The sequence below is a fragment of the Vicugna pacos genome, chromosome 18, assembly GCF_048564905.1.
Source record: "Vicugna pacos chromosome 18, VicPac4, whole genome shotgun sequence".
In the NCBI taxonomy this organism is placed as follows: Eukaryota; Metazoa; Chordata; class Mammalia; order Artiodactyla; family Camelidae; genus Vicugna; species Vicugna pacos.
In genome coordinates, this window is record NC_133004.1 from 18,543,223 (window position 1) to 18,570,773 (window position 27,551).

A 27,551-nucleotide genomic window follows, 5' to 3' on the forward strand; every position below is an offset into this window, starting at 1 on the left:
AAGAAAAGAGAGAAGTGATTCAGAGCATCCAAAAAAGAAACCAGGCTGAGCCAGTTTCCTAGGCCATAAACTGGTTATTAACTTCCTTCCACGGGCAGCACCTGATGCCATCCTTACAGCTGCTGTCCACTAGGAGGCGCTGCTCCACAGGGTTTGCCCAGGGACTGGCCAGCAGCTGAAGGAAGCTTCAAGGAGGGGAGTTGGCCGGCTTCTGGGGAAGAAGAGGGAGGGGTGGGCATCAGCGTGAGGATCTCTCTCAGCCATGTCCAGAACAGGACACCTCAGGGATTTCAGTCATTGGCCCAAGAAGGTCATGTGTCCATAATCAAAGGGAACACAGTCTGCTTCCAACTCTCATCCCAGCGAAGCTGCTCTGACTCCTGGAGGTTCTTCCGGAACTGGTTCAGTTTGCCAGAAGGATCGGGAAACTTTGAGAAAAGCATCTAGAAGGAAGATAAAGACTAGAACTTACCTTATCACCATTTCCTGCCCCTATCCCAGGACCCACCCAGGGCTGCCCCCCTACCTCCTCCTCCCAGCAGTCTGGGCTCCTGCCGTACCCCAAACACCAGCTGCCAGGCCAGGGATTTTGCTAAAACCCTTCCTCTGTTGCTGGTGTCCTGGAGCCTCCAACAGGCCTCCCCTTCTGGGCCAGTTTCCACACCAGGTCTCGCTAACTAACCCTTCTCAACACAGCTCTGACCCAGCAAGCCCCCTCTGTCACTGGGCGCAGAGGAGCACTCAGGCCCCAACCCCGCTCCATCTCCTACTCTGCTCCAACTTGACAGCACGGCCAAACTACAGTCTTCACCATCCACACCATTCACACCCCAACCTATGCAGCGCAGTTTCATCCACCAGGAGCACCCACCCATCTGTCTCTGCCCAGCCCTGTCCCACCAAGTGCTGAGAACTGTCTGTGTCCTTTCCAGCTTTGCTAAACTAAGTCAGGTGTCTGCAGACTACAGCCTGTGGGCTACATGCAGCCCTCCACCCGTCTCTGTAAATAAAGTTTTATTGGAGCAGCTACACCCCTTCGTTTGCAGATTGTGGTTGCCTTCACATTACAAGAGAGTGCTTCCGAAAGAAACTATGGCAAAGTCTAAAATATTTTCTATCCGGGCTTTTTCAGGAAATTGGCTGTCCTTCATCTCAATTGTCAAGAATGATGGCATTACTTTCTGTAATTTGTAATAAGAAATAAATATGCTTCAAAGACACCCACCCATCTCCTAAGGCTGGTCCAAGAAGCTCCCTTCACTCCCCTCCGTTCTCAGGTCCCACTGCTCCCTAAATGGCACACACGGTCCACCTGGCTCGCAGCATCACCTGTGTGACCTGAGCTCTGTAAACCCAGATGGCAGGTGGGGCGAGCCCTGATTCCCTAGGGGGGCCACTGGGGCCAGACTGCTGCTCCCTTCCCCAGCCTTTTACCCAGACCCAGCTCAGGCCTGTCCAGCTGCAGGAAAACTCCAACACCCTGCAAGCCCTGGAGTCGGGGCAGACCCACCCGCAGCTGAGCAGCCAGTTCCTCCGAGTCCTCAAACACCAGGCCGTTTTCCTCATGCTTCACAAGCTCGTGTAAACTGCAGAGAGGATGGCGGGAGGTCTGAGAGCTGCCCCAGAGGAGAAACAGAACCCACGGTGCCCACCTGGACCCCCACCCCACCCGCAGGCCTAGCCAGGGGTGAGGAACAGTCACAGTCTGGTTCAGTGAGCCTGTTCTTGGATTTGGCATCTGCACAGAAAAGAGACCTAGAAGGATACACATTAAAAATCCAAATGGATTTGGGGAAGGAGAAGGAAAGGGGTATTTGGACTTTCTGTGCTACATACTCTTTTCAGAGAGAACATATTTGGTAAGTTCTATGTTTTGTTTGTTTTTCTTAATTCCACAGCAGAGGAACCGGGTAAAAGGCAATCCCGCTGAAGGCAGGCTCGGGAGTGATCAAGGGGTAGAGCCCAGCATGGTCTGAACCCGGGGTCTAACATCCTGGATTTCCTCCTAAGGCTGGCTCCTCAGCCCATGGGGGAGCCACCATTTCTAGAACCTCTGCCCTCTCACACGCATCTTTGCCAGGAAGAGCGGAGACAGAATTACATTCACGTGACTGATTCGAATCCAACTCTATGAGCTCAGACAAGAGGGACAGAGAAGTCAGTCCATGTAAGTTGTGCGAGCAATTGCACCACTATATCCCATGAGCACAAGCCCCCAAGTCGAGTATTAAGACTCCTAGTTTTTACTCCACATGAGCTCTAAGGGGAAGCCACCTATTTGGTGGGGGCACAGCCCACCCGCCAGGAACCACAAGGACTCGTGCTTCCTCTGATGGCGGAGCTGCGCAGATCAGAGGCGGCGCCCTCCAGGGAGGTTTCTGGGGCAATTCTAACTGCCCTGGCCCCCCACCAGCTGCTGACTTGAGAACCTAACTCCAGAAAGATTCAGTTTCTGCTCCTACCACCGGAAGTTCACGGCGCACACGGGCAGGCAACACCCGAACATGTCCACCACCTTCATGGGCAGGTCCAGGCCGCTGGAGGACCGGTGCAGGCAGACGCCCAGGTCCGCGGACCCTGCAGGGCGAGGGTAAGGGGGCCGTTACTGCAGGCTGTGCGCCCAGTGACCACACATCTGCACTTGCAGGACAGTGGACCAAGGCCTGCGGTGAGGAGTGGAAAAAGGGTAGTAACACCCCCAACTCTTGTACAGCTGCCTGGAGTTGGCTGAGCAGCCAGGCCTGGGTCACATGTACTTCCCACCTGCTACCCCTGGTCACTCGGCCCTTTCTGCCAACTACCTGCCCATCACCAATGTTTTTATCTAAACTGACCCCCTTTTTCTCCTCAACTACGATTTATTTTAAAAGAAGCCGTAGCAATTATTGTTTAATTGGTTCAGAGTTTCTGCTTGGAGTGATGATGTTTTGGAAAGGGACCATGGTGATGACTGCACGACACTGAGAATGTAATTAATGCCACTGAACTGCATATGCTTAAAAATGTAAAAATGATTTAAATGGCACATTTTGTTATGTATATTTTATCACAATAATTAGGAAAAGCAGCCGAAGCAGATGCAAAAGAAAACCAGCTGTCACTGTGAAGATAAGTTATGGCAAATAAGCCACCTCGTGTCGCTCAGTGTGGGCTGGGAGCTCCTGCCTACAAAGGCTGTGCCCCAGATGGCTCACTGGCCTTAGAGACTTAATCAGCACCGAGCCAACATGCCCTCCCCAGTGATCAAGGCAGAAGGAGACAGAGAAACGGGGCTTCTCCCTGGAAGAGTCCACACTGTTTAATGCGTGGTCTCTGCACCTCCCAGACATGGAGACAGTGGCCCCAACCAAAGCCCAGCCCAGCCCAGCCCAGCCCTTCTGCCTAAGAGCAGAGCAGGACTGAGTGGAGGCTGTGGAGGCCAAGAGCACTGAGAAGTAACCTGAGTTACGCAAACAGTTCCGGGGCCCACCAGGGAGGGAGGAGCTAGCACACCAGGAAACAGCCTTGTCTCCAGGAGTCCAGCCAGGGCCCAACCCAGCCTGAGGCCTGCATGTGTACGGCCTTTGAGCAGAGAATGATTTTAAATCTTTAAAGGGTTATAAAAACAAAGAATATGCAAAAGAGGTTGGTAAAATAGTTACTATCTGGCCCTTTTCAGAAAAACTGTCCCCTGCCCTCAGGTATTCCCTTTCAAGCCTCAGCCCTCTCCCCTCCTGCCAGACTCTTACCTAGAAGCAAGGGGTAGTCCTCAGCCTCCAGCCATGGGGTACAGACCTGGATGTGCTGGAAGTGCTTCTGGCAGATGAGGCGGCTGTAATACTCCTTTAGAGGCCCCTTGCCTTACAGAGAAAACCAGAGTCAAGGCACCGGGCCCAGTCTGGCCCAGTCCCACAGGCCCAGGCCTGAGAAGCCCCTGAGGGGGTGGGGGAGGAGGAGTGAAAAGAAGGCCCACACTTGGCAGCTCTGATCAGGCCCCCATCCAAGCCCCTTCCAGAAATGACCCCCAGGGCCTGACCACTGAGGCCATGGCCCGTCTCTGCAGCAACCTGTGCCCAGCAGGCCTCAGGCTGGGAACTCAGCCAGGATAAACTCTGGCCAGGCACCAGAGCGCCCACCGATACAGCTTCTCAAACGGATTGTCCCTGTGCCCCGACTGGCCCCCCAGGTGGGATCCTGCCACCTCGGGGGTCCAGGGGCCAGGAAAAGGGGAATGCCCAAGGTGGGGCAGCTGCTCAGGACCCTCCTCCTCCAACCAAACCTCTTCTGCTTCTCTCTCTCTTCACTGGACTATATGGAAATAGTTTTACATAGAACAGTGGACTTTTGACTGAAAAAAAAAAATGAAGATGATTGGAAACCACTGTGAAGTACAAAACTCAGTGTCTCTGGGGTTGTGCTATCTCACATTCAAATCCAGACTCCCTGCCCTGCCATGAAGCCTGCTGAGCCTCAGCTTCCCACTGTGTCAAGCTGATGTACAAAACCACACATCAGAGTTGGGGTGAGGATTAACAAGACAACAAACACCACATGCCTGACGTGGGGAAGGCATACCACAAAGGCTGCATGCCTTCCGTCCCCTCCACTGCCCCCATTTAATATGGGAACAGGGATGGTCCCAGGTGGGTACCTGTTATGACACAGACCAGAGAAGGGAGGCTTTCTCCATCCACAATCAGCTGTTCAAACTCTGAGTTTAAGAAAATAAATACATGGTAACTAAGATCATGTAGTCAGGTGAGTGAGGGGCTGATGGGAGTGGTTGAGGGGGGAGGGAGGGGGGGAGGGGGGAGGGGAACTGTCCTCAACCACAAGCTCCCTCTCCTGGAGGTGACACTTCAGAGCTAGGCTGGTCACTCAACGACTCAAATGGGGACTCAGGCCCCCCACCTCCACCCTGTGTACTTAGGCTGGCCAGTGACCCTGGGGTCAGGAACACCCTGCAGAGGACACCACGCAAGGCCAGAAGAGTATCTCGCAGCTCAACAGCCCCTGACAAGCCCAGCTCCTGATCACAGCCACACACCTACTTTCTAATGCTTCCAGCAAGATGGAGAAGTCTTCATCCTCTATGAAAAAAGAGAACCAAGGGTCATGGGCTGGTTTCTAGAAGCCTCCCCACCCAGCTCAATGTGTTCCCACTTCTCGGGGGCCCCATGTCCCCAAATACATGTGAGGCACAGGCCTGGTAGGGGTGAGGAGAACACAGGCTCAGCCAGGTGCTCATATGAGCCCCAAGTGTCCAAGAGGGTCCTGAGACCTGTCCAGCTCGTGCTGCTGACCAACAGGGCCGGCCGCCCGCAAAAGTGGGTCACCATTCCGCTCTGGGAATCCTGCTCTGTGAAGGCCGACCTCTCCATGACCAGGTCCGAGGGTTCTGAGCTGAAGGAGCAGAAAGAGCCCATGAGCTGCCACAGAGCAGACCCTCGGGGCTCAGGATGGCTGTCTCCCACCAGAGTGAGGCCCGCGGGCTCCCAAAAGTTGGGGTGTGGCCATCTCAGAGCCACCGGGTGGCCCTACCACCTGAGGCCTGGGCACAGACCTGCACCTTGCTTTCTCTCTTTATCAGCGTTTTTGTGTTGCTAGGTGCTGAGGCCACAAGCAGATAAGACCAACTCGGCCCCTGTCTTCACGAGGTTTACTGTTCTTATCAGCACCTTGACTTAAGAAGAGAATGCCGTGACCCCTCCAACTGCTCCCAGGTTACTGAGAGGAGCAAAGATCAGGTGTGTGGAGAGCTGCTCAGAGGGGCTCCCCTTACCACCAGGAAATGTCCAGAGAACACACAGGTGCACAGACCATGCCACGGGGTCAGGAACTGTGGGCAGGAGAGTAAGGACACCCGCAGCCTAAGGCAGGGCAAACGCTTCCTTAAAGGGCCAAGAGTAGACCCTGGAGGCTTTGAGGGCCATGCAGTCTCTGTTGCAAGGCTCAGTCTGGCTCTTGTAATACGGAACTAGCCGTGGATAATACATAAACAAACAACGTGCTGAGTTCCAACACAACTTATTTACAAAGACCGGCAGCAGCCCTGCAGCCACAGTTTGCCAAGCCCTGGATTAGTGGATCCCCAGATCTGCAGCAAGAAGACAGGGAAGAGGCCAGGTCAGCACTGAGCATAAAGGAGGGCGGCTGAAAGCTGAAGACAGCTGACTTACCGGGCCCTGAATGCTGAGTAGGTGCGGCTCAGCTTCATAAAGAGCTGGTGTTGCAGGTTCAAGGGCGTCTCTTTAAAGAAAGATGCTGGCTTGTCGTAGACGGTCATGGCTCTGCAATGAGACTGCAATGAGATTGTTGAGGGGCTCCAGGGAGGGCCGAAGACAGGCCTAAGGAATATAAGACCCAGAAGGATCCACAAGAAGGGTGCTTGAAGATCCAGAGTCTCAGACGACAACAATAAGCTTTAGAATTACGTGGAGAAGCACAGAGAGAACTGCCTGGACCAGCTGGCTGGCTGGGGAAGAAAACTCCAGCCTCCTCCTCCCTCAGCTTCTCCCAACCAGGAACCACCTCCCGGGCCCCTGGGGTCTTCCGATGCCTCGCCCACATGACACAGCAGCTGGGAGCCAACAGTGCTGGGAGGGACCCCTCGTCTCCCAAGGACCCTACTTGATGCCCCAGTTTTCCACCAGGTCTTTCCGCATCTCATTGGTCACACACAGGTTCAGGTGGGAGAGGCGTCCAAACAGCTTCTCGTACCTGAAAAGACATTATCAGTGATCAGCCAAGAGCTCTGGGTGGGGCACCACCCCCCCAAAGCCATGGACTCGACACCTTCTGATACTGAAGACGCTGTAGAGCTGGGGTCTCCTAAATCGGGTGGCTGGCAAGGCACCTTCCCAGTGTCTGCGCTCAGTTCTAACTGTACCCTTATTTCTTTCAAATCTTTCTTTAAATTGTATTGCTTTTCAGCTTAAATACAATTACTTTCAAGGGAAACCGTACATCACTACAGAAGGGAAAGTCCAGTCTCTTGCCATAAAAAGAAGAAATATAATAAAGGCCTCCTTATTAAATCTCAGCCACACTGCGCTACCCTGCAAGGGCTGTGGGGCTGAAGCGCACTCCCAGTGTGTTACAAAGGGAGTTTCACAAATGTTAGAAAGGTGTTAATGACAGATTAGCTCTGAAGATTTGAGCCCTGATGACAGGGCAGAAATGAGAACTGGAAGTCACAGCCTGTTTCTCACTCACGATGCAGAGAAAGCTCCAGAGTGGGCTGCCCAAGACTGAATTTTGGAGCTCACACTCATTAGCTGTGTGTCGACCCAATGGCTCTCATCCTCAGTTTACTGGTTTGAAAAAGGAAAGTGATCACAGAACACCCTCACTGGGGGGCAGTGAAGACTGAATGGGATAAAAGGCTTCATCTGAGGCCTGGTATGCAGCAAGCACTCACTGATTGCTGCTGTGGCTGCTGCTACTACCACCATCCACGAACGACCCATCAGGGGAAAGTCCACAGCCGGCCAACGGCTTGAGGCTGCAAGTCCACACCGAAGCAGATGGTATAACTCAGGCTCAGAACACGACGCTGCTTCCTCCTCCAAGTCCAACCTGCTCCCAAGGCCCTTCTTCCCTTTCCCTGTCTCATTAGCTTCAGCAGACTGTGGCCCATGCCCCCACCTGCCAGCAGCAGCCCCCAGTCTTCATTTGGAGATCTGGTCTGGGTGCACCCGAGACCCCAGCTCTTCAGTGGAGCTCTTGTCCCCAGCCTGAGACGACGGGGTACTGCAGCCCCCTGGGCTCAGTGGAAGGTCAGGGGACACCAGGTGAGCAGGAGCCAATCAGAGGCTCGCTCTCTCCACTGGGCTTGATGGGGTGAGAGCCAGGGGAGCTCCCAGAGCCTGAGAAACACCTCTGGGAGCGGGTGTGGAGGGAGATGAAAGAGGTCCTGATGACACCCTTTTTGGGCTCAAAGTCAGCCATTTCTCCGACTTTTCAGTTTCATGGGCCAACAAATGCCCTCTGTTCAGGCCTGTTTCTATCACTTGTAACTGGCCTCAGCCCAACTCCCAGCCTTGCCCTCACCCCATCAGAGCAAACAGGGAACCAGCCTCACCAGGTCTCCACACTGGCCCTTCTTCCCGCCATGGTTTGGGGACTGTGTCTGCACCCTCCTCCCAGACCCTCACCACTTGGCCAGCAGAACGATGGGGTGGCTGGGGCCGTGCACCAGACCCATAATGGAGTAGCCATAGTTGTGCCAGTCGATGACAAGCTTGCTCCCACAGAGGCGGCCTGCAAACCAGCAGACGGCAATGGCAGGCAGGCCCGGAGGGTTCTGGGAGAGAGAGACTTGAATGAAGAGGAGGAAAGCAGACCATGGTTGAGAATAAAACAAGGGAAAACAGTTGCAATGTACATGGCAAAGAGTCAGTTATCTTTACAGCGCTCTTAATAAGCAAAAGAAAGACACTCTTCCTTACCAAAAGGTATAAAAAGTCATGAAAGAAATAAAACTGACCAACCCGAAAAGTCCAAGATCATTGATACCCAAGGAGACAAAAAATGGAATGAGGAGGCGCCATTTTTCATCTGTCATAACAGAAGCCCTAAAATACCTAGCAACAGCTGGTGATGGGGAGGACATGGCAGAAGAGGCCTCCCCACTGGGTTGGGGATAAACTGACCCAGCCTTACTCTAAGACTATCCAGTAACACATCACAACATTTAAAAAGTGCATGGACTCTGACCAAGCACTCCCACACCTAAGAATGTATCCCAAGAAACTGGACCCATGCAAATGACACATGTTCACCGATGCTCTTTGCCACATTATTTGTAAAAGTAAAAAAATCAGGAAGAATCTGAGTGTTCATTAAGATGAGACTAAATATATACTTAGGGTACATCACATATTGGGATACAATATAGCCAATTAAAAGAAAGCTTCTCTATGTTAAAAAGCAGTGAAGGTAAGAGGTTAAGAGCATAATTCCAGAACCAGAGTGACACCCTGGTTCAAATCCTGACTCCAGCACTTCCAAGCTGTATGAAAACAGGCCAATTACAGAACCTCTCTGGGTCTAGGTTTCCTCATCTCTAAATGTAGGTAATACATGAACCTACTTCCTCAGATTGCTGTGAAAAATTAAATGAGATAATGCATATAAAACAGATATATAATAAGTACAATGTAAGACTATCTGTAATGACATTAAAAAACAGAAGGGATGGGTACTATAAATAGAATGGACACATACCATAGGCTCCTACTCATGTTTTTTAAAGTTTATACATATACTCATGAATATGCAATTTATTTACCAATTTGTACACTTTTTAAAAGACTGGAAAGTAAAGAAAACTGTTAACAGTGGTTCTCACAGTGAGAGGCGGAGCTGACATGTACCTGGAGAAAGATGTAGGCTGCTGGCTCCCTGCACATCAACTTCCACAGCAAGTGCGCTGCTTGAAAAACAACCTTGACTCCATACTGGAGAATGTGGGGCCCAACTGCAAATCAGAAAATGGCTATTACTAGTATAGGAGTTCTTGGCAGTCTGTAGATTCCTCCCCACCACACACTCAGAGATTCAGAGGAATCTGAGGGTGACTGCTTCCTACCTGCAAATCTCTGAATTTCTGTCAAACTCACAATCCGAATTCTGTCACTTTGGAAGAGTTCATCGTGGGGTTTGGAGTCTGAAAAAAAAAATGTCCCCTTCAATATGCTGGAAAAGATGGTCTAATTTAAAGTCAGATGTTCCCCGGCCCCTAGGCTGAATAGGGGAGAGGGTCTTGGGAAGTAAGACCTTCCCAAAGCTCTCTTTGTTCCTCAGTAGCCAGAAAAGAGTATGAGGCCGGTTCTTTCCCAGATTCCACTAGACCACCCACAGAAAGAGGGCCAGAACTTTATCCACTTTTACAATGGCTGGCATATAATAGGCACTCAGCTGATCTAGATTCCCTGGGTGATAGAATTATCCCACCACAGAGACCCCTAGGGAGTCCAACCCCACCCCCTCACCCTGGGATGCAGACCCTAAACAAGGACCAGAGGCAATCACTGCTATTCATTCCTGCTTTTCTGTGACATAGGGTTGAGCTACTCTCGAGAAAGATGTCAGAGTGGAGGAGGATGGAGAAGCAGACACCCCTGCCCCTCACACTAAGGGAAAAAGCTGGACATACTACAAAAATGAAACATCTTCTGCCTGCAGAGGGTGAGGAATGGAGCGGAGACAAGTTGCCCGTCGGCTCAGACACAGCCTAAGAGTAGCCTTAGAGATGTGGTTGCCAGCACTGGCCCTGGAGTCACATGCACCTGGGTTCCAGTCCATCTTTCCACTTACTAGGAGGAGTAAGACTATGCACTAAGTTCATTTAGCTTAGCACAGTCCTGGCACATGGCAGGCGCTCGATTAACGCTGGCTGTTCCTAGAAACCTACCCAGCAGAGGCTGGGCAGAAATCTGACAACAGCTGTCCAGGCCAGTACCCAGTTTGCCCAATTTCAGAGAGCTGCCGGCGGGAGGAGAGAGAAAAAGGGCGCCCCCACCTCGGCCCCTGTTGGGTGGTCAAAGCCGAGGGTCAAAGACTGAGAGAAGAGTCTCCCTCCCAGGCTCCCCCGGCACTCACTGCTGAACCCCAGGATGGTCACAGAGAAGCCGCACTTGGCCAACGACAGCGCGTGGTACTGCATGCGGGGGCTGCGGCCCACGTCGCCCAACACCACGACAATCACGTGCCGGGCCGCGCGCCCCCACCGCCAGCGCTTCCACGCCACCAGCAGCAGCAGCGGCAGGGACAGGGACAGGGACAGGGACAGCGCCAGGAAGGCCACGCAGGAGACAGCCATCTTGGCGCGCCAGCAACAGTCACGTGACCTCACTTCCGCGGGCTGACGGCGCTGTGCGCAGCCGCAGACCGAGGCTCCGCGGTGGGCGGAGAGAAGGGAGGCCAAGGCTTGGTTCCCTAAGCAGCAGCCGGTGGAACCTCTGAAGAGCCCCTGGAGGCTGAGTTATAGTGGTATTAAAGTAAAGCTGTTACCATGTGGGGATCAAAGAACATTTTTTTTCAAAGTTCTAAGATAATTTCAAAATATAGTGAGGCAGCAATTTAGATGAATCGCATAAACACAATGTTGAGAAGAGACCACACAGCAGAGTGCATACTGGCTGATTCCATTTATATAAAATCAAAACTACTCTTTGCTGTTAGAGTTCAGGGGCGTGACCTGCCTTGCGGGGTGGGGGAGTGAGTGGGAGAAGGCCAGTGGGGAGCTGGTGGTGGGTTTTTGTTTTGTTTCTTGATCTGGGTAATCCGTTTGGGAAAATTCTTCAAGCAGCAAACATTCATTTTTCAAGATGTATGTTGTACTTGAATAAAACATTTGAGCTATAAAAAGAAAAAGAATAGGAAAGGACAAAGAAGGAAGTGAAAACCATAACGATTTTAAATGTCCATAGTAAGAAGGAAAATTTCCCCACTGACCCTCCCATTTCACCTCCCAAAGTAACCTCGACATGGTTTTGCGTGGGTCCGTGTGACAAAGTTTTGACTCTGAAAGAGGTCCTCTTGCTGAAAAACATGGAGAGCATGTTGGTAAAGCCACCGCCCCTGCCCTCACCTTGGGAGCTGCCTCAGAACCTGTAGGGTGCTGGGCACAGCGACCACCTGCCCTTGGGCCTACCTTACCAACTCACCGGTTGGATAAAGAAACATCACAGCACCTCCTCCCTTGATGAGAGCCTGGACTGGGCAGCACCATGCTGATGCGATTACCCAGGGACCCTAGAACCCAGCTCAGGACTTGGCATGTATCTCATTTGCGTCTCAAAATAGCCCTGTAACTCCCCATTTTACAGATAAGAACACTGAAGGTCACACCATTGGTTAGTATGTGGCAGACACAGGACTTGAAACCTGAATTAAAGAGGGTAAGGAAGGATGAGTAAATGTGTACAGGTGGAGGGATGGGCTGACCAACACCGTGTGCAGCTCATTAGTCCCCCAGTTCTCAGAGAGGCCCCTGCCTTCAGTTGCATGTGCCAGAGGCTGGAACACATGCCCTGCCCACTCCATGCACCCTCTGTGGTGGGGCAGGGCTGGGATCCAGAGACTTCAGCCTCATGGGTCCCTTGATCTTGAGCAAATCACTCTCTATCATTTGGCTTTACTGACCAGTAAATTAAGAGAGCAGGACTTCACATCTCAGAGAGCCCCTCTTGTTCTGATGATCTAAGAGGATAAGGACCAGATGCCATGGTTGTGACAAATCAAGAGTAAATGGGGGCAGGGATAAATTGGGAGTTAGAGATTTGCAGATACTAACTGATATATACAGAATAGATAAACAAAAAGCTTATACTGTATAGCACAGGGAACTGTATTTGATATCTCATAATAACTATGGTGAAAATGAATGTGAAAACCAATGTACATATGTTCATATATGACTGAAACATTGTGCTGTACACTAGAAATTGACACAACATTGTAAACTGAGTATACGTCAATAAAATGTTATATAAGTGCAAAAAGAAAAAAGAGTAAATGCCTTGCCCTGGAAGATGAAACCCTGACTGAGGAAAGAGTTGGGATTTTATTTCTCTAGGGAGAGGGAAGCAAGATGCCTCACCAGCCAGTCCTGCTCGTCCTGCTCGCCCACTTGGCGTACATCACACATGAAATTCAATCACTCCAAAGGTCAAGAGGGTATTGTTTCCCCATCCAGAGACGGAAGGCTGAACCCTGGCAGGATTACCCAATGACTGAGATGTGGACTCAGGCGTTAGAATCCCTGCACCACCTCATCCTAGCTGAGAGACAGTGGGTCAAAATAAGTCACTTACCCCCAAGAACCTCAGATTTTAAGCTACAAAAGGGGATGTGGGGTATAGCTCAATGATAGAGTGCATGCTTAGCATGCACAACGTCCTTGGTTCAATCCCTAGTCCCTCCATTTAACAAAAACCTGGAAAAAAAAAAAGAGGGTGGGGGATAGGAATAGTGCCCATGTCAAGAGCTGTTGTAAGGATTAACAAAAGTGATGTTAGTGACAGGCTTCACTTGGAACAGTCGTTGTAAATGGCACATTCAAGGGAGCAAAAAGAGGTTCTTGAGGAACAAAGAAGAATTTACTCATTTTATGTATACAGCACAGATATAGATACAGCATGCAAAGAAATATACAGGGTATCTGCAGTCTTAAAATTTCAAGAGTTCCAAAAACTACTTGTGCACAAAGAACCCTCCTACATCGCTGGTGGCTGTGTGAAACGGTGCAGCTGCTATGGGAGGTACCTTGACAGTTCTCTAATAAGTTAAACGTAGTTACCACCTGACTGGCAGGTACATACCCAAGAGCATGGAAGATAGGTTGTCAAACAAAACCTTGTAAAGGAATGTTTATATCAGCATATTCACAGTAGCACAAAGATGGAAACAACTCAAATGTCATTTAACTGGTGAATGGATAAAATGTGATCTATCCAGACAATGGAGTATTATTCAAGCATAAAAAGGAATGAAGCACTGATTCATGCTATAACTTGGATGAACCCTGAATGCGTTATATTCAGAGAAAGAAGCCAGACACAAAAGGTCACACATTTTATAAGTCCATTTCTATGAAATGTCAAGAATAGGCTAATCTATAGAACCAGAAAGCAGATTAGTGGTTGCCAGGGGCTGGGGTCTGGGGTTGAGGGGTGACTGCTAATGGGTGTAGGGTTTCCTTTTTGGGTGATGAAAATATTCCAGAGTTAGACAGTGGTGGTGTTTGCACAACTTTGTGAATATACTTTAAAAGACACTTTTGAATTGTACACTTTAAAGGGGGCAAATTTTATGATATGTGAATTATATCTCATTAAAGCTATTATTTTTAAATGTTAAGGGGGAATTGTCTTAAAAGCGTGGGGAAGGGCAAGAATGAAAAAAAAGAAAGGGAGAGAAAGAGAAAGAAAAAAAATATTGAGAAACCCTGACCTGGAACCTGCCCACAAGGAGTGTCAGATTCACATTTTGGTAGTGACATTTTTGTGATTTTTACAGATCTGTAATCTCTTAAGTGAAATCTTGGGGGCCAAGTATGTCTCTGAATTCAGAATTTTTTGGATTTCAGAAAGGTCACATGGCACACATGCACAGAGCAGTCCTAGCAAGGGTCAGGACAGCACCCAGTATTCCAACGGCAACATTTCCCTGGGGAAACAGATGTACCTTCAAGGTGAATGAGCTGCATGAGAGCGCGAAGCCCTCACTGTCCAATACAAGACGCGCACATGGCTGCTGGGCTCTTGAAATGTGTCTAGCCTGAGCTGAAATGTTCCATGAGTGTAAAATACCCCTTGGATTTCAAAGACTTTGTAGGTGAAAAATGATATTTTTTTTAAAATGCAAAAAATGAAATTTCTGAGGGGGTGGGGTATAGCTCAGTGGTAGAGCACGTACTTAGCAGGCACAAGATCCTGGGTTCAATCCCCAGTACCTCCAATTAAAATAATAAGTAAACCTAATTACCTCCCCCCCCTCCAAAAACAAAAACAAACAAAAAAACTTTTAAAAGCTCATAAGCATGAATAAAATATCCAGTTTTTTTAAGGTAAATTTCTATTGATTTTTTAATATTGTTAACAAGTCGAAACGATATTTTGGATATTTGGATCTATTGGTTTAAGTAAAATATATGGTTAAGATTCATTTCGTCTGCTTCTCTTTCGTTTTTTAATGTGGCACCCAGGAAACTCGCCTTTGCAGCTCATATTCTGTTTCTAATGGAAGGGTGCTGCAATAAGAAACCTTCGGCTCAGTTCAGGGCCAGTGTGCCCTCAAATGAGCTTATTCAAAACTTACTTGAAAAACAAAGCAAAACATTGAAGTTGCAGTTGCTAGATCAAAGATGTAGCCCTTTGCCTGGAGAGTCAGGGGTGAGAAGGAAAGGGTAAGTGCCCCTCTCCCCAGCCTGCGGCCAACTGGCTGCACATCCAGGGCTGTTCTGACTGCTGGGTCCCTGCTCTGCCCCCTCTGCTGGGTCAGCCCTGCCCAGCCACTCCTCTGCAGCTCTGCAGGGACAGGGGGAGGAGGAGGAGGCGGGAGGAAGGTGTGTGGGGGCAGGCTGGCCCGGGCTGAAGCGCTCCAGCAGCCTCTCACAGGCCAGCCATGTCCAGCCCGGGGCTCCTGCTCCTGGTCCTGCTGCTGGCACCACTGCCACTGCAGCCCTCCTTGCTGCCACCGCCAGACACCCCAGAGGGCAAGGCCGCCATCACGGGCCTCATCCTCTCTGCGCTGGAGAGAGCCACGTCCTTCCTGAAGAAGAGGCTGCCTGAAATCAACCTGGATGGCGTGGTGGGGTTCCGGGTGCTGGAAGGTGGGTACACTCTTGTTGCCCTGTACTGGCCACCGGGAAACCAGTTCTCGGCCTGTCACCTGCCTACTCTGTACCCTTGGGACTTGCCCATCTTCTGGTCCCGAATAGTCAGCTTTGACTATAAGGAAATGGGGCTGAAGGTGGCTTGCTCCTTTTCGGTGTCTGGAGCCCTACTGTGATGAGTTTTTTTTGTTTTTTGTTTTTTGGGTTTTTTTGAAGCAAGAAGGATTCAAAGGCCACGTGAGAAAAGATTTGGAAATTGTTATTTTCCCAGGAAGAAATGTCATTTGACAGTCCCTCCCTCCTGACATGCCAGGACCCAGACAGGCAGAGGGAGTGTGCCCTTTGAGGGGACAGTCAAGTAAGAGTGGCAGCCCCGGCTCCCCCAACATCCTGTAGGCTCCAAGTAAAGTGCCAAGTGTTTGTTCAGCTTTGAGGGATATAAGATCCCCGAGGAGGGGGCTGGAGGCAGGCCAAGGCAAACAGAGAGCCACCCCTTCTCCACCACGCACACCATGGGTTGCAGTGAGCCCCTCCCTGACCCAAGGGACAAAGAGCCAGCTTGGTGTCAACCTGGGGCTCTGTTGGGCCCTGCTCCCTCATCTGTCACCCTCTCTGCGTTGCCAGGACAGCTTTCAGCCACTCCCCCACCCCGCCCCCACCACCACCCTCGGACTCCAGATCCCAGCAGGAGGTGGGGCTCTGAGACAGGTCTGCTTTGGGTGGGTCCCTGGCCTATGTAGTGCCCTCACTGCCTTGGGGTCTCCTGAAGACCCTCAAGATCCCTGTCGCCTCCCCTCCTCTCCAGGACAAGGGTGCAGCAAGACAGATGCCACAATCTCCTTCATTTAACCCCAGCCCAGTTTCATAACTCCTCTAGAAACTAATAATAATGGTAAACACGCAGGGCTGGCTTCCCCATTTGGCACACGGTACTTTTAGGGGCTCGTGGAAATGTTTTAATTTCTCTTTAAATAAGAAGAAAAAAGTAAACTTTTAGGTCAAAGAAAATGCTTTAATATATAATATTCTATCTTTATCTATCTTCATACCAGCCAAGTTGTAAAATGTAGTATCCAATATACTTATTTAATGGAGGAGGGGCCCACAAACCTGCCACGTGTCCCCACAGACGCTGCCTGTCACCTGCCGCATATAGTCGCCCAACAGTTGGAGAGGGACGTCTGCTCCTTCTGCAGGTGGGGAAACTGAGGCACAGAGAGGTTCAGTGGCCTCCTTACACCTCGCAGCTGCTAAGCAAGAGGTCTAGCATCCAAATCCACTTGCCATCATACCCCTTAAAGGTGGGGTGGGCGTTGTCCTGACTTTAATGTCCCCTGCAGGTGCTGAGCACAGCGCTGGTCGTGGAGCAGTAGTTGAATGAGCATTCCAGACCCAGGCAACAGACTCTCATCTGCAGCAGCCCTGGGGTCAGCCATTTAAGCACCCTTATGGAGAGAGGATGGGGGCGCAGGTGGCCCCCTGGGCTGCATGCTCTCTGGGGTGCATGCGATAGTGAAAGCTAAGATTCACTGAGTACTCACCAGGCGCTGACACCACCTGAGTGCACATGCGGGGTGCTCACTGACTTCTCCCCTTAACCCTTCAGGAAGTACATTATTATAATCATCTCCTTTATACCAATGCGAGGATGGGCTTTAGAGAATGTCCAAGATCACACAGTGAGTAAATGAAAGAGGTGGATTGGAACCCTGTCTGACTCAGCACCCGTTAGTCATTCCAGGGCAGGCTGTTCCCACCGTCCGCCCCTTCCCCTTGCAATAACCTGTTGCTGTGTAATAAATTACCCAAGATTTAGCTGCTTGAAACAACACTTGTTGTCTCACAGTTTTTGTGGGTCAGGAATCCAGGAGCAGCCCAGCTGGCTGGTTCTGACTCAGGGTTTCACACAAGGTTGTGGTCACAATGCTGGCCAGGGCTGTGATCATCCAAAGGCCTGACTGGGGCTGGAGGAGCCACCTGGTTCACTCACCGGCCAGGCAGGTTGGTGCTGGCTGGTGGCTGGAGACCTCGGTTCCTCACCACATGGGTCCCTCCGTGGGCTGTCTGAGCATCCTCACTGCATGGTAGCCAATTCCTGCAGAGCAAGTGACCCAAGAGAGAGCTTGGTGTCTTTTACAAATGAGCGTTGGAAGTCACACGCCTCTGTTTTCCAGGTTTCTTGTTGATTTCACAGGTCAGCCCCATTCACAGTGGGAGGGAGCTGAAAGGGTGTGAAAATTAGCTGGCTACCACTGTCCTTATGAGGGTCCTACTTGCATTCGCAGCCTCCCCAGGAGAGAGAGAAGGGGTTCACACTCTGGGGTGTCCTGTAGCAACACAATACCTGTTGATCTCCAGGGTCCTCTCTGCTTGGGGCTAGACAGGTGGACATTGACCTAAGAGAGCAAAGGGTCCCTCCGGCCACCTCCACCAGGAGTCAGGGGACTCCAGAATGTGACAGCAGCTGCCACACATTGCAGAGAGAAACAGGAACAAGGTTCAGGACCCAGGATCATCATGAGGCCAGGTTGGGTTCACCTGATCTCTCTGATGATTTGGCACCTTTTCTGGGTGCCACTGCAGGACCCTCCATCTACAGGTCCAAACAGTCCAGAACAGGGCTTCAGACCTAGACTGCCTAGTTCAAGTTAAGAGAGGGAGCCAAGTCAGGGGAGGGGTGTTACAGAGCCCATCAGCCCACAAGACTTGTTCAGCACCCTCCTTAAACCTCATCCACCTCCCCTACACAGTTCCCCTACCTGGAAGCAGCTGCCCTGCCTCATCTCACCCCCTCACATCTCCTCTCTTTCTGGCTACCTCGTGACCTCTTCTTCCAGTTACTACCATCTTCTCCCACCCCTGCAGGGACACTGCTAGTCCACAGGGCACCTCTATGGGAATTAGAAAAAGACATCCTCTCTCTCGAGCCACTTGACTGCCATCTGTTGGAAAATTTGTCTTAAAACATGTACAAACCCATGTTAGGAATGTGTGTTGCCCTTGTGCAGTGTACAACCTGCTCAACTGTACACAGTGGCCCCACAATCAGAGTCCCTCCCTCATTTTTCCCTCCTGTACAACAAACCCAAAGTCTCTCTAATAGTAATAGCTAACCTCTATTAAGTGCTTACTTTTCACTATGGACAATGATAAGTTCTCTCTATGCATTAGTTTATATAATCCTTATAACTCCTTCCTCCAAGAAGTAAGGACTAACATTATCCCCATGTTACATATGAAGAAAGTGATGTGGAGAGAAATCAAATGACTTTCTCTGGTCACCCAACAAAAAAGCATTAGGTTTAGGACTTAAACCCAGGCCAACCTCCAGAAATCAAGCTCTTAGCTACCACCATCCCTCACTCTGGCCTCATCCCCATTACCCAGCTGAGCCCCACCAGAGGATCATTTCTGATAAGCTCCGCCATTTTTTTCCCTCCAGATCTAGAAGAAGCAGAGAGGCTCAGTAAGCATTATAACTGAGGACATTTTTTCCTGTCCACATGGTTTGTCCAGTGTTGGAATGAATGAACTCTGCTCCCTTCCAGTGCAGCTAAAAGGCATTCAGGAGAAATGGGCCTGGGATCCCCGGCTGCAGCCGCTCAGCCTGCGTGCAGGGAAGCTGGCGGAAAAGCTTGGTCCTCTCCTCCACAGATCCATCTTCCACCTCCAGCTGAGTGATCCCAAGTACCTAAGAGGTAGGACTGTGGGTGGAGTCCCATTTCTTAAGGAACACAGCGTCTGGGAGTGTTTACTGAAATAACTTAGTGCAGCTCCTCCCCGGTACAAGGAAGGATCCGGGACAATCTGTAACCAGCTGCCCTGGGGGTGTTCGGTCATCCTTGATTTCAGCTTGAGATGACCTCTCTCACCCACACAGAGTGAGTGGAAAGAAGGGAATGGGTCCAGGCTTGGGGCCTTCTTCCTAGACCAGAGTGGGGATGGGTAGAGATCTAAAAGGTAATCAGCCCTTTACATAGCAGACATTAGCATCTTGCTAGCATCTCTCTGTGCCTTATAATACAGAGCCTGTGTCTCCTTGTCAGCCTCGAGTCACCCTACCAAGAGCCCCACCCTAAGCTGTGGCCTGAGTTGTTCCTGGGTGGAGGTGAATGGGTGTATAAACTAGCCCCTCGTGTTGTTCAACCCTGCCTCCCGGGCTCCCAGCTCCCAGGTACGTAGGGGTGAGCGGGGAGATAACTAGCCAGATGATAGCCTGCTCACATGATCAGACCCCAGCCCTCCCGAGCACCAGCTGGCCTGTCAGCAGTCAGGGTCACTCATGCTCTTCCAGGCCTGGTCCCTAAGACCATCCTGGTCTGCATCTTCCTAAAGAAATCTGTTTAGTAAGAGCTCCACGTTCCAAAGGAACCAAAGGAAGTAACTAACCCTATTTATGTCTCAAGCTTCCATGGAATGCCGTGGATTTAGTCAGAGCCCATCCCAGCACTGTTCCTAGTGATTTCTTAAAATTCTTTTTAGAAAAAATTTCCTGAGCATTTCAAATGCAGTGCCCAACCCTCAGGCGAGGCTCGGAGCCCTGAAGGCACACATGTGTGGTCAGGGCTGCCCAAGGAGGACACCCAGTTCCTGGGCTCCGAGCCACGGAAGCTTGGGGGTGGTTAAGCACAAAGCGGGCACAGCCCGTGGGTCTTCCCCCACTCCCTCCTCTCTGCCAGAGTTCCAGCCGACTATCGAGTCCGGATTTTGGAAGCTCCCACGTGCCTGGACCCACACCAATGCCTCCATGGTCTACCCCACATTCGAGCCACAGGACTCCTTCTCAGAGGAACACAGTGACTTGTGCCTGGTGCAGCTGCTTGGAACCAGGTGGGCCCCCTGGACGTGCCCTGCTTCCTGAAAACCCCAAAGTGCTTGCTCTCTGCTAGTCACCCCATCCTACTCACTCTCCAGGGCCTCAGGGGTTTGGGCAAAACCAGACACAGCTCCCCTGAGAGCCCTAGGTGCAGGGACCCATGGGACTCATGTGCAGAAGAGGCAGCAGGTGCCCAGACCCCCCCCCCCCCCAGCATCCTACAGAGAGGTGTTTGGGCCAAGACACAGCTGGGCTTGCAGAGCAGCTGTGCTCTGGTGAGGGATCTGCCCTGTCCCTTCTATGGGGCAGGACTGGCACGGGGCGGGGGGATGGGCACACTGGGCCCAGGGATCTGCTTTTAGGTCAGTTCTGGGGAAAATGGTATTTGGGGGTCCCATGAAGAATGGGAAGTCGTAGCCCCTGGTGGCTCCCCCAACCCGGGATAGCTCCAGCGTCATCTCCTCTGCACTGGGGGTGCCGATTTAGCCAATCCAGACACAGGACACCTGTATTTATCTGGCACAGCTGTGTGCCTGGACCCTACGGGGGTTCTGATAACTACTGAGGGAATCAGGACCAGGGGAGGCTCCATATCCTTGGGCTTCATTTAGGATGCTCTTAACAGCCTGGAACCACTTCTCCCACAGGGCAGATGGCAGCCAGCCCTGCAGGCTCTCAGATTTCTGCAGGACCCTCATGACGAGGCCCGGCTGCTCTGGCTACTGCCTGTCCCACCAGCTGCTCTTCTTCCTCGTGGCCAGAATGGTGAGTGCCAGGCGTGGGCCCAGCCATACCCTGAGGAGGAAAAGGAATGATTGAAAGGGGCTCGTGACACTGTGGTTTTATTTGTTCACATCAAGAAAATAAGCAGGTTTTGGAAGAGGTGCTTAGCTGCACGAGGTCCTGGGTTCAATCCCCAGTACCTCCATTAAAAATAAATAAATACACCTAATTACCTCCCCCCCAAAAAAAGTTAAAAAAGAAAAAAGGGAAAATAAAATAAGCAGGTTTCAAACTTGTGCTTCAACATTGGGAGGGGGACGTGAGAAGCCTGCCATTCATTAGCTATGAAATACCACCAAACTGGTGGAGGGTGGGGAAAGTGAGATTCTGTTAGACAGAGAGCTTTGCATGCTGAACTGGATCACTGGGCATCAGAAAAACAAAGAAAGAAGCAGCAGAAAACTGAACACAGTGAAAACAGCCCCTGCCCCGACTACCATCTCTCCAGTGCCCAACACTCTCCCAAGCTCAAGAACTCAAATTTTGCTAAATACTCATTTCAATCATATATTTATTTATATAGAAAGTAGGGCTTGCACAGGGAACTATATTACAATAGCTTGTAATAACCTATAATGAAAAAGAATATATATGTATGTATAACTGAATCACTGTAACTGAATCGCCAGAAACTAACACAACATTGTAAATCAACTATACCTCAATTTAAAAAAAAATTTTTAACTACAAACGAAAAAGAAAGTAGGGCTTGCTATCTCTATTCAAAAATGTTACTCAATGTCCAGAAATTCTCAGCCAAGGAAGGACTTGCTGATTTTGTTTAATAGATTTTTTGTTATTAATTATTTGCAAGCTGTCACAGGTCAGTATTTTTGTGAATACGATAAAAAACCAAATTACAAGGAAAACTGTTGTGATTATTAGATTCAGCAGATAGTTACTCTGACACATTGCTACAAAAGCTTTTCTAAAGTCTATTCCCATCCCCTGTCTCTCTCGGTGCGACAGGTCCGCGGCCCACACTTTGAGTAACATTGTAGCCGCCTGCGTTCAGGTTTAGTTTGGAATCAGAATGTAAAGCAGCCGCCGGAGGCTTTAATGCGCCCCCTGGTGTCGGGCGTCGTATCGGCACTTCCTGGTTTTGGTACCGCCCACCCTGGCGAGCGCCCCACGGGTGCTGCTCCCAGCGGCATCGCCCTTTCCCTGTGAAGACCTTTGAGACTCCCAAAAAGTTAACTTAGAGGGCTGAAGTCGCACATCTCCTGAGTGGCAGAACCGGGACTCGAACCCAGCTCTCTCTGTCCCTCAGTGACTCAGCCCCCAGCAGGCTGGGAGCGTGGGAGGGGAAGAAATTCTGGGAAAAGGGGAAAGACCTGCCCTAAAGGCAGCCACTTGCAAGACCACTTCAGAACTGCAGGTCTTTTCCTGTAACGGAGCGCGCGTCTGTCGTTCATACCACCAACTTCCTCGTCTCTTGGTATTTGTTCACCCAGAGAGGATGCACGAAGGGGCTGTTCCGCCAGAGCCAGCGCTACATGAACCTCTTCTGCGCCAACATGATGGACCTGAACCGGAGGGCTGAGGCCATCGGATATGCCTACCAGACTCGGGACCTCTTCATGGAAAACAGTGGGCCCCCGCATTCTGCTCTAGGAACAAATCAGCAGGATGTCCCTGATTCTGGACACAAACACCCCCCTCCCCAGAGTAGGGCTGCCAGACTTAACAAATGAAAATACAGGAAGCCCAGGCAAATGTGAATTTCAGAAGGCAATGAGTACATTTTTAGTATAAGTATATCCCAAACATTGCATGGGCTATACTTATAATTTTTTAGTCATTGTTTATTGGAAACTTAAATTTAAGTGGGCATCCTGTATTTTATCTACCAGTGTTTTGACTGCTTCTAGCCCCCAAAAGATTGACCCACTGATGGAGCTCTGGATAGACTGACCAACTAATTGACTGGCAAACAGACACTCAAAACCTTAGAGATAAGGCAGAAAGGGGGCCCCCTGGGTGGCTGCTCCTTTGCTTGGGTGCCCAGATGCCTCTACTGACCCTGACTCTTGAGCAGCCCCGACCGAGGCCCTAAGTGGGAGGCAGGACCCAGGTCTGGGAGCCCCTACTCACAAAGGCAGACCCTAGGTGCTGCTTCCTTCCAGCCACTGCGTTCAGTGCCCACCTCCTGGTGCTGCCTCTCTAGCAGGTGGTACCATGGTGACCTTGGGGAGTGGGAAGAGGTGGGCCTGGGGGGCAGGCCTGCAGAGGGTCCCCTGTCTTTGCTTCCAGTCATGCTCTGTGGAATTGGCGGCTTCTCCGACTTCTACAAGCTCCGGTGGCTAGAGGCCATTCTCAGCTGGCAGAAGCTGCAGGAAGGATGCTTCGGGAGGCCCGGTGAGCTGCGCTTCCTCCCTGGTTGGCAGCGGGAGAGTGGTGGAGGTCTAGGCTTCTAGGCCAGATGGGGGAAGGGTGCAATGGTGTTAGGAGTGCTGAGAGATTCACAACATGTGTGTGCAGAAACATGAATACATGCACACAGACATGGAAATAGGATCGGAGCTTTGGAAGCCAAAACTTTGCAGGATGAGAGGTCTTGTTGGAAGATGTTGGCCCCCTGCACCTGCATTAACAAATTCATTTCTTCACTGAGTATTCCCTGAGCATATACTATGTGCAGACTGTTCTAGGCTCTGGGGAAACTAAGCAAGGAAAAAAAGGAAAGAGAAAAAGACAGAAACCAGGGTCAGGGGAGATGTCTGGGAGAGGGTGACATAGAAGCAGAGGTGGAAAAGCAGAGGTTGCAGCCCCTTTCCAGCCGTGTGACACCAGACAGCTGGTCCTCTTCGGCTTAAGTCGGTTCACTTCTCTGAACTGCAATTTCCCCTTCTGTACAGAAATGAGCAGAACAATCTCCACCTTCCTGTGCTGTGAGGAGTAGACACAATATATATGAAACCACCTACCCTGCGCCTGGCCCAGACGAGGCTCCCAGTAGACGCTACCTTCCTAAATGAGAAACTTAGGATGCTCAAAGAGCAAAGCTTTCGAAATAAGATCATCTGTTTTAAAACAGTGTTTATAAAATGAAGATTCTCAGAAGGGGGGAGGGTATAGCTCAAGTGGTAGAGCACATGCTTAGTATGCACAAGGTCCTGGGTCCAATTCCCAGTACCTCCTCTAAAAATAAATAAATAAACCTAATTACCTCCCCCCAAAAAATAAAAAAAAAAATTCTGAGGCCTCCAGATCCATAGATTCAGCAGGTGGAGGGGCTGTGGAACCCACATTTTCAGTGATCTCCTCTGGCCATTCCAATGTAGGTAGTTGGGGGACCACAATTTGGGAAACGTCAGTAGATGCAGGTTTAGGTGACGTGGAAGTATCCATACACAGGGGCTCGAGGAAGTTTCCAGCAGAGTCTTCAGATTCAAGAGAAGACCTAAGTTGCTGGAGGTGTTGTGAAGGGGAGGGGGTTTAGTCGGTAACATTTAAAAAATCCATCGTGAGACGTTCACCTTGTACTCTTCTTGCAGCTGCTGAAGATGAAGAATTACCTAAAGCCATTAATTACCAACATCATTTTTTGAGAAGAGTGAAGAGGCGAGATAAACAATTTACAGGTAATGAAAATACCAAGAGACCATCTTGGCATGAAATCAAGAGAACTTAGAAAGGCTACACTCAAGGAAAACAGGCCTCCAGTGTGTCCAAGGTCCTAAGGTGGAAAGGGGCCTTTGTGTTTGGGAGTTGGAGGAAGGGCAGGAGTCTCTGATGCCCTCCTCTTAGAAAGTGGGGAGTCCAGAAATTCTGTCTCCAGTGAAGGGAACATGTAAGTTTCAGTGTATTACACACTGAAAATCACAGAGAAAACCTCTCTCAGTCAAGGTCTGATCAGGAAAACAGCACCAGGAACTTCAGCAGAGAGAACTGAATATAGGGAACTCATCTCAGAAGTGCTGCAAGAATGAAAACATAAAAGGTGAGAAAACACAGAGATTAACCATGGCAGGAAGCCACCATCCTCCCTGGAGGCAGAGCTGGAGGGACGGTGGAGGAAATGGGGTGAGCAAAGCCAGTAGTGGCTGGATGAGGAGACAGAGAGGGGCAGGGGGAGGAATACCCTAGCTTCTCCCCTCGCCCCACTTGTGCCTACTGGTGGTCAGCAAGGCAGTCTGGGAAATGTAGTTTGGAAGGGTTGGTGCACTGGGGTTTGGTGCAAAGGGAAGAAAGGGGATCTTTGGGTCAGTGGGCAAGTGACCAGCACAGTCCTGGTGGCCACATGTCCAGCTTATCCCTGTTGTCCTGAAGCCATTACTAATAGCGCCCTCTTCCCTTCCAAACATGTCCAGGTTGGGATGATTAGTTACATGGTCAGCCCACTAATATAGAGAAACTGAGAATAGGCTGTAGCTACATTGGGAAGGGAAGAAAGGCAAGACATGATACAGAAGGAAGGGATGGAGAGAGGGAGGAAGGGAGAGAGAAAGAGAGAAGGGAAGGAAGATGATTTCAATTTTTTTTTACTAATAAAAATATAAATAGCTACAAGGCAAAAGCAGGAAGGGAGGTAGGCTAGCCAGCTCAGAGCAGATGTCCAGCATACACTGGGGTATCATTCCAGCAACTAAACGTCTTGCCATCAACCCCACCACGGCCTCATCATCTATCTGCAGGTGATGAGAGGGGAGAGTGAAATTACAATTCTGATGGGTCTACTTTGTAGTTGCCACCAAAGATTGGGCAGGGGAAGGGAGGTGAGTTCTCAGGAGACCTCCAGAGGCCCCTTGTCCTGGCAAGGTCTGCCCGACCTAGGAACTGGGGCTATCTACGTCCGGCAGTAGGGGGCCTGCGTGCACACTCTGAAGAGCAGGCTGATCCCTGGAGACTGACAGCTGGACACTAGGACTATCCTGAGGGCTGGAGAGGGAGCTGCAGAAATCCCAAAGCCCAAGGTCCTTCCTGGGGCCCCTGCAGGTTGACCGGCAGCTTAGAAAGCTACCCAGGTGGGAGGGGCATATTCCCTCCTTCACTTAATAATGCACATCCATGTTGCCTAAGGGCACTGGATTTGAAGTCGGGCTGTCTGCGTTTGAATCTGCTTCTGCCTTTCTTCACTGTGGGAGTCACTCAGTCTCTGAGCCTCAGTTTCCTCATCTGTAAAATGGGGACCAAGCAATGCCTCCTTCATAGGGCTGTTGGGTGTTAATATTAGATCATCATGCGAAGTGTTCCCCAGGTCATTTGGCGTATAGTAGCCACCGGTAAGCGTGGACTGCCAGGGTTAGTAATTAGGTTCCTCCCTCCAAGGAGCCTGGCTGGTGTCCTTCCCTTCCCCAGGCCTGGGAGGGGAGAGGAAAGTTCTGGCTCCCTCCCACCGGCCCAGACTAAAGGTGGGCAGCCCACTTTGACTTTAGAGGACTAAACAATGTCTAAGGGGCTCCTGGCTCAGGCCAGCATTCAGGGTGACTTGGGACCAGGCAGGACCGAGGCAGCCATGAGGGAGGCCATTGAGGTTAGGAAATGAGCTGTAGAGTCCCCAGGGCAGGGAGCTCAGCTCTGCTACCTGAGCCTCAGTTTCCCCATCTGTAAAATGAGGCAGCTAGGTGCTGTCCAGGTCTCACGCAGGACCTGAGCACAGGGGAAGGTGGGAAGGAGTGACCAGGGTGTGGCCTCAGGTCAGATCCCAAGGGAGGAGAGGGCTCTGGAGCGTTTATCACTGTATTAGGAAGTCACTGGGACCTCCCAAATGAAGGGCTCCAGCTGGCTGAAGACTCTTCTGGGAAGGGAGCCTTTAGTGGCCAGCACTCAGAGGCTGGCAGATGGGTGCCCGGCCCTGCATCTGGGAGGATCTGGGGGCACCAGGCTGAATGGGGGAACACCTGAAAAGTACTCACAACGGAACAGTGGCCGCCACCCAGCACTCACAATGAGGCCTCTGTCTCCCCAGACGGTTGCTCCTCCCACAACACAGCCATGGCCGTCGCGGCCCTGGGTGGCTTCCTCTACGTCCTGGTGGAATACCCCCCAGCAGACGGAGAGCTGCGGCTGCCCACGCCAGCACCGCCTAAGGGCCACTGACACAGATGGTTCCGCGCTTGCTGCCCGCCAGGAAGATAAAATGTACGCCTTTAGTCCTTCCTTCCTTCTTTAAGGCCTGGGGCCTGGGTCACACCCTGTGAAGGAGGCAGCTGAAGCACAGCAACCCAGCATCATCCCCTGGGGAAGCCGGGCCAGGGATCGGGGCTGGGATGGACCCAGGCTTGGGAGCAGATGAATAAATTTAGAGTGCAGTTGAGTGGGGATTTGAGTCTTGGTTCTCAGCCTTTCAGACAACTTGGAGGGCTCTGTTTTGAGTCTTCAACCCCACGCAACACAAGTTCTTAAAAAAAAAAACCCATAAACTAAGTCTTAAAGGAGGTTTGTTCAGATGTCATTGGGTACAGCCTTCCCAATGGGAGACAGAAGGGTCTCTGAGCGTAACAGTTCTGGTCATGACCTAAAACTCAAGATATGACCACAAAAGGCAGCACGGAAAATCAGAGCTCTGCTGTATCCTCAGGTGCATCATGTCATGTTACAAAAGGCCACGTAGCATTATGGTTAACAGGGTGGTTCTGTGCCCAGGCCACCTGGGTCCAAATCCCAGCTGTCCCCTAATTAGCTCGT

The 27,551-nt window shown here is 50.8% G+C and overlaps 2 protein-coding genes across 3 annotated transcripts; one reads left to right on the forward strand and one right to left on the reverse strand.

The window, feature by feature from the left end:
* Positions 1 to 49: 49 nt before the first annotated feature.
* On the reverse strand, positions 50 to 10,815 carry ALG1 (ALG1 chitobiosyldiphosphodolichol beta-mannosyltransferase). Its single transcript, XM_072942260.1, has 13 exons — positions 10,585 to 10,815; positions 9,572 to 9,649; positions 9,357 to 9,460; positions 8,136 to 8,284; positions 6,610 to 6,699; positions 6,159 to 6,269; positions 5,261 to 5,382; positions 5,031 to 5,069; positions 4,631 to 4,690; positions 3,729 to 3,839; positions 2,463 to 2,577; positions 1,511 to 1,586; positions 50 to 443 (listed from the first exon to the last, which is right to left on the reverse strand). The coding sequence occupies exons 1-13, from the start codon at positions 10,802 to 10,804 to the stop codon at positions 312 to 314; spliced, it is 1,407 nt and encodes a 468-aa protein (XP_072798361.1). The 5' UTR covers positions 10,805 to 10,815; the 3' UTR covers positions 50 to 311.
* A 4,262-nt stretch (positions 10,816 to 15,077) lies between these two features.
* On the forward strand, positions 15,078 to 27,212 carry C18H16orf89 (chromosome 18 C16orf89 homolog). Of its 2 annotated transcripts, XR_001458992.3 has the most exons (9): positions 15,078 to 15,319; positions 18,871 to 19,020; positions 20,002 to 20,152; positions 20,786 to 20,903; positions 22,376 to 22,511; positions 23,175 to 23,279; positions 24,419 to 24,505; positions 24,766 to 24,864; positions 26,833 to 26,961. XR_001458992.3 is itself a non-coding variant. In XM_006204362.4 (8 exons), exons 1-8 carry the CDS (start codon positions 15,112 to 15,114, stop codon positions 26,961 to 26,963), a joined length of 1,086 nt encoding a protein of 361 aa, XP_006204424.2. In that variant the 5' UTR covers positions 15,078 to 15,111; the 3' UTR covers positions 26,964 to 27,212. The 2 variants fall into 2 exon arrangements, 1 of the variants encoding a protein (XP_006204424.2); XM_006204362.4 differs by lacking the exon at positions 24,766 to 24,864 and having other exon boundaries at positions 26,833 to 27,212.
* Positions 27,213 to 27,551: the final 339 nt, after the last annotated feature.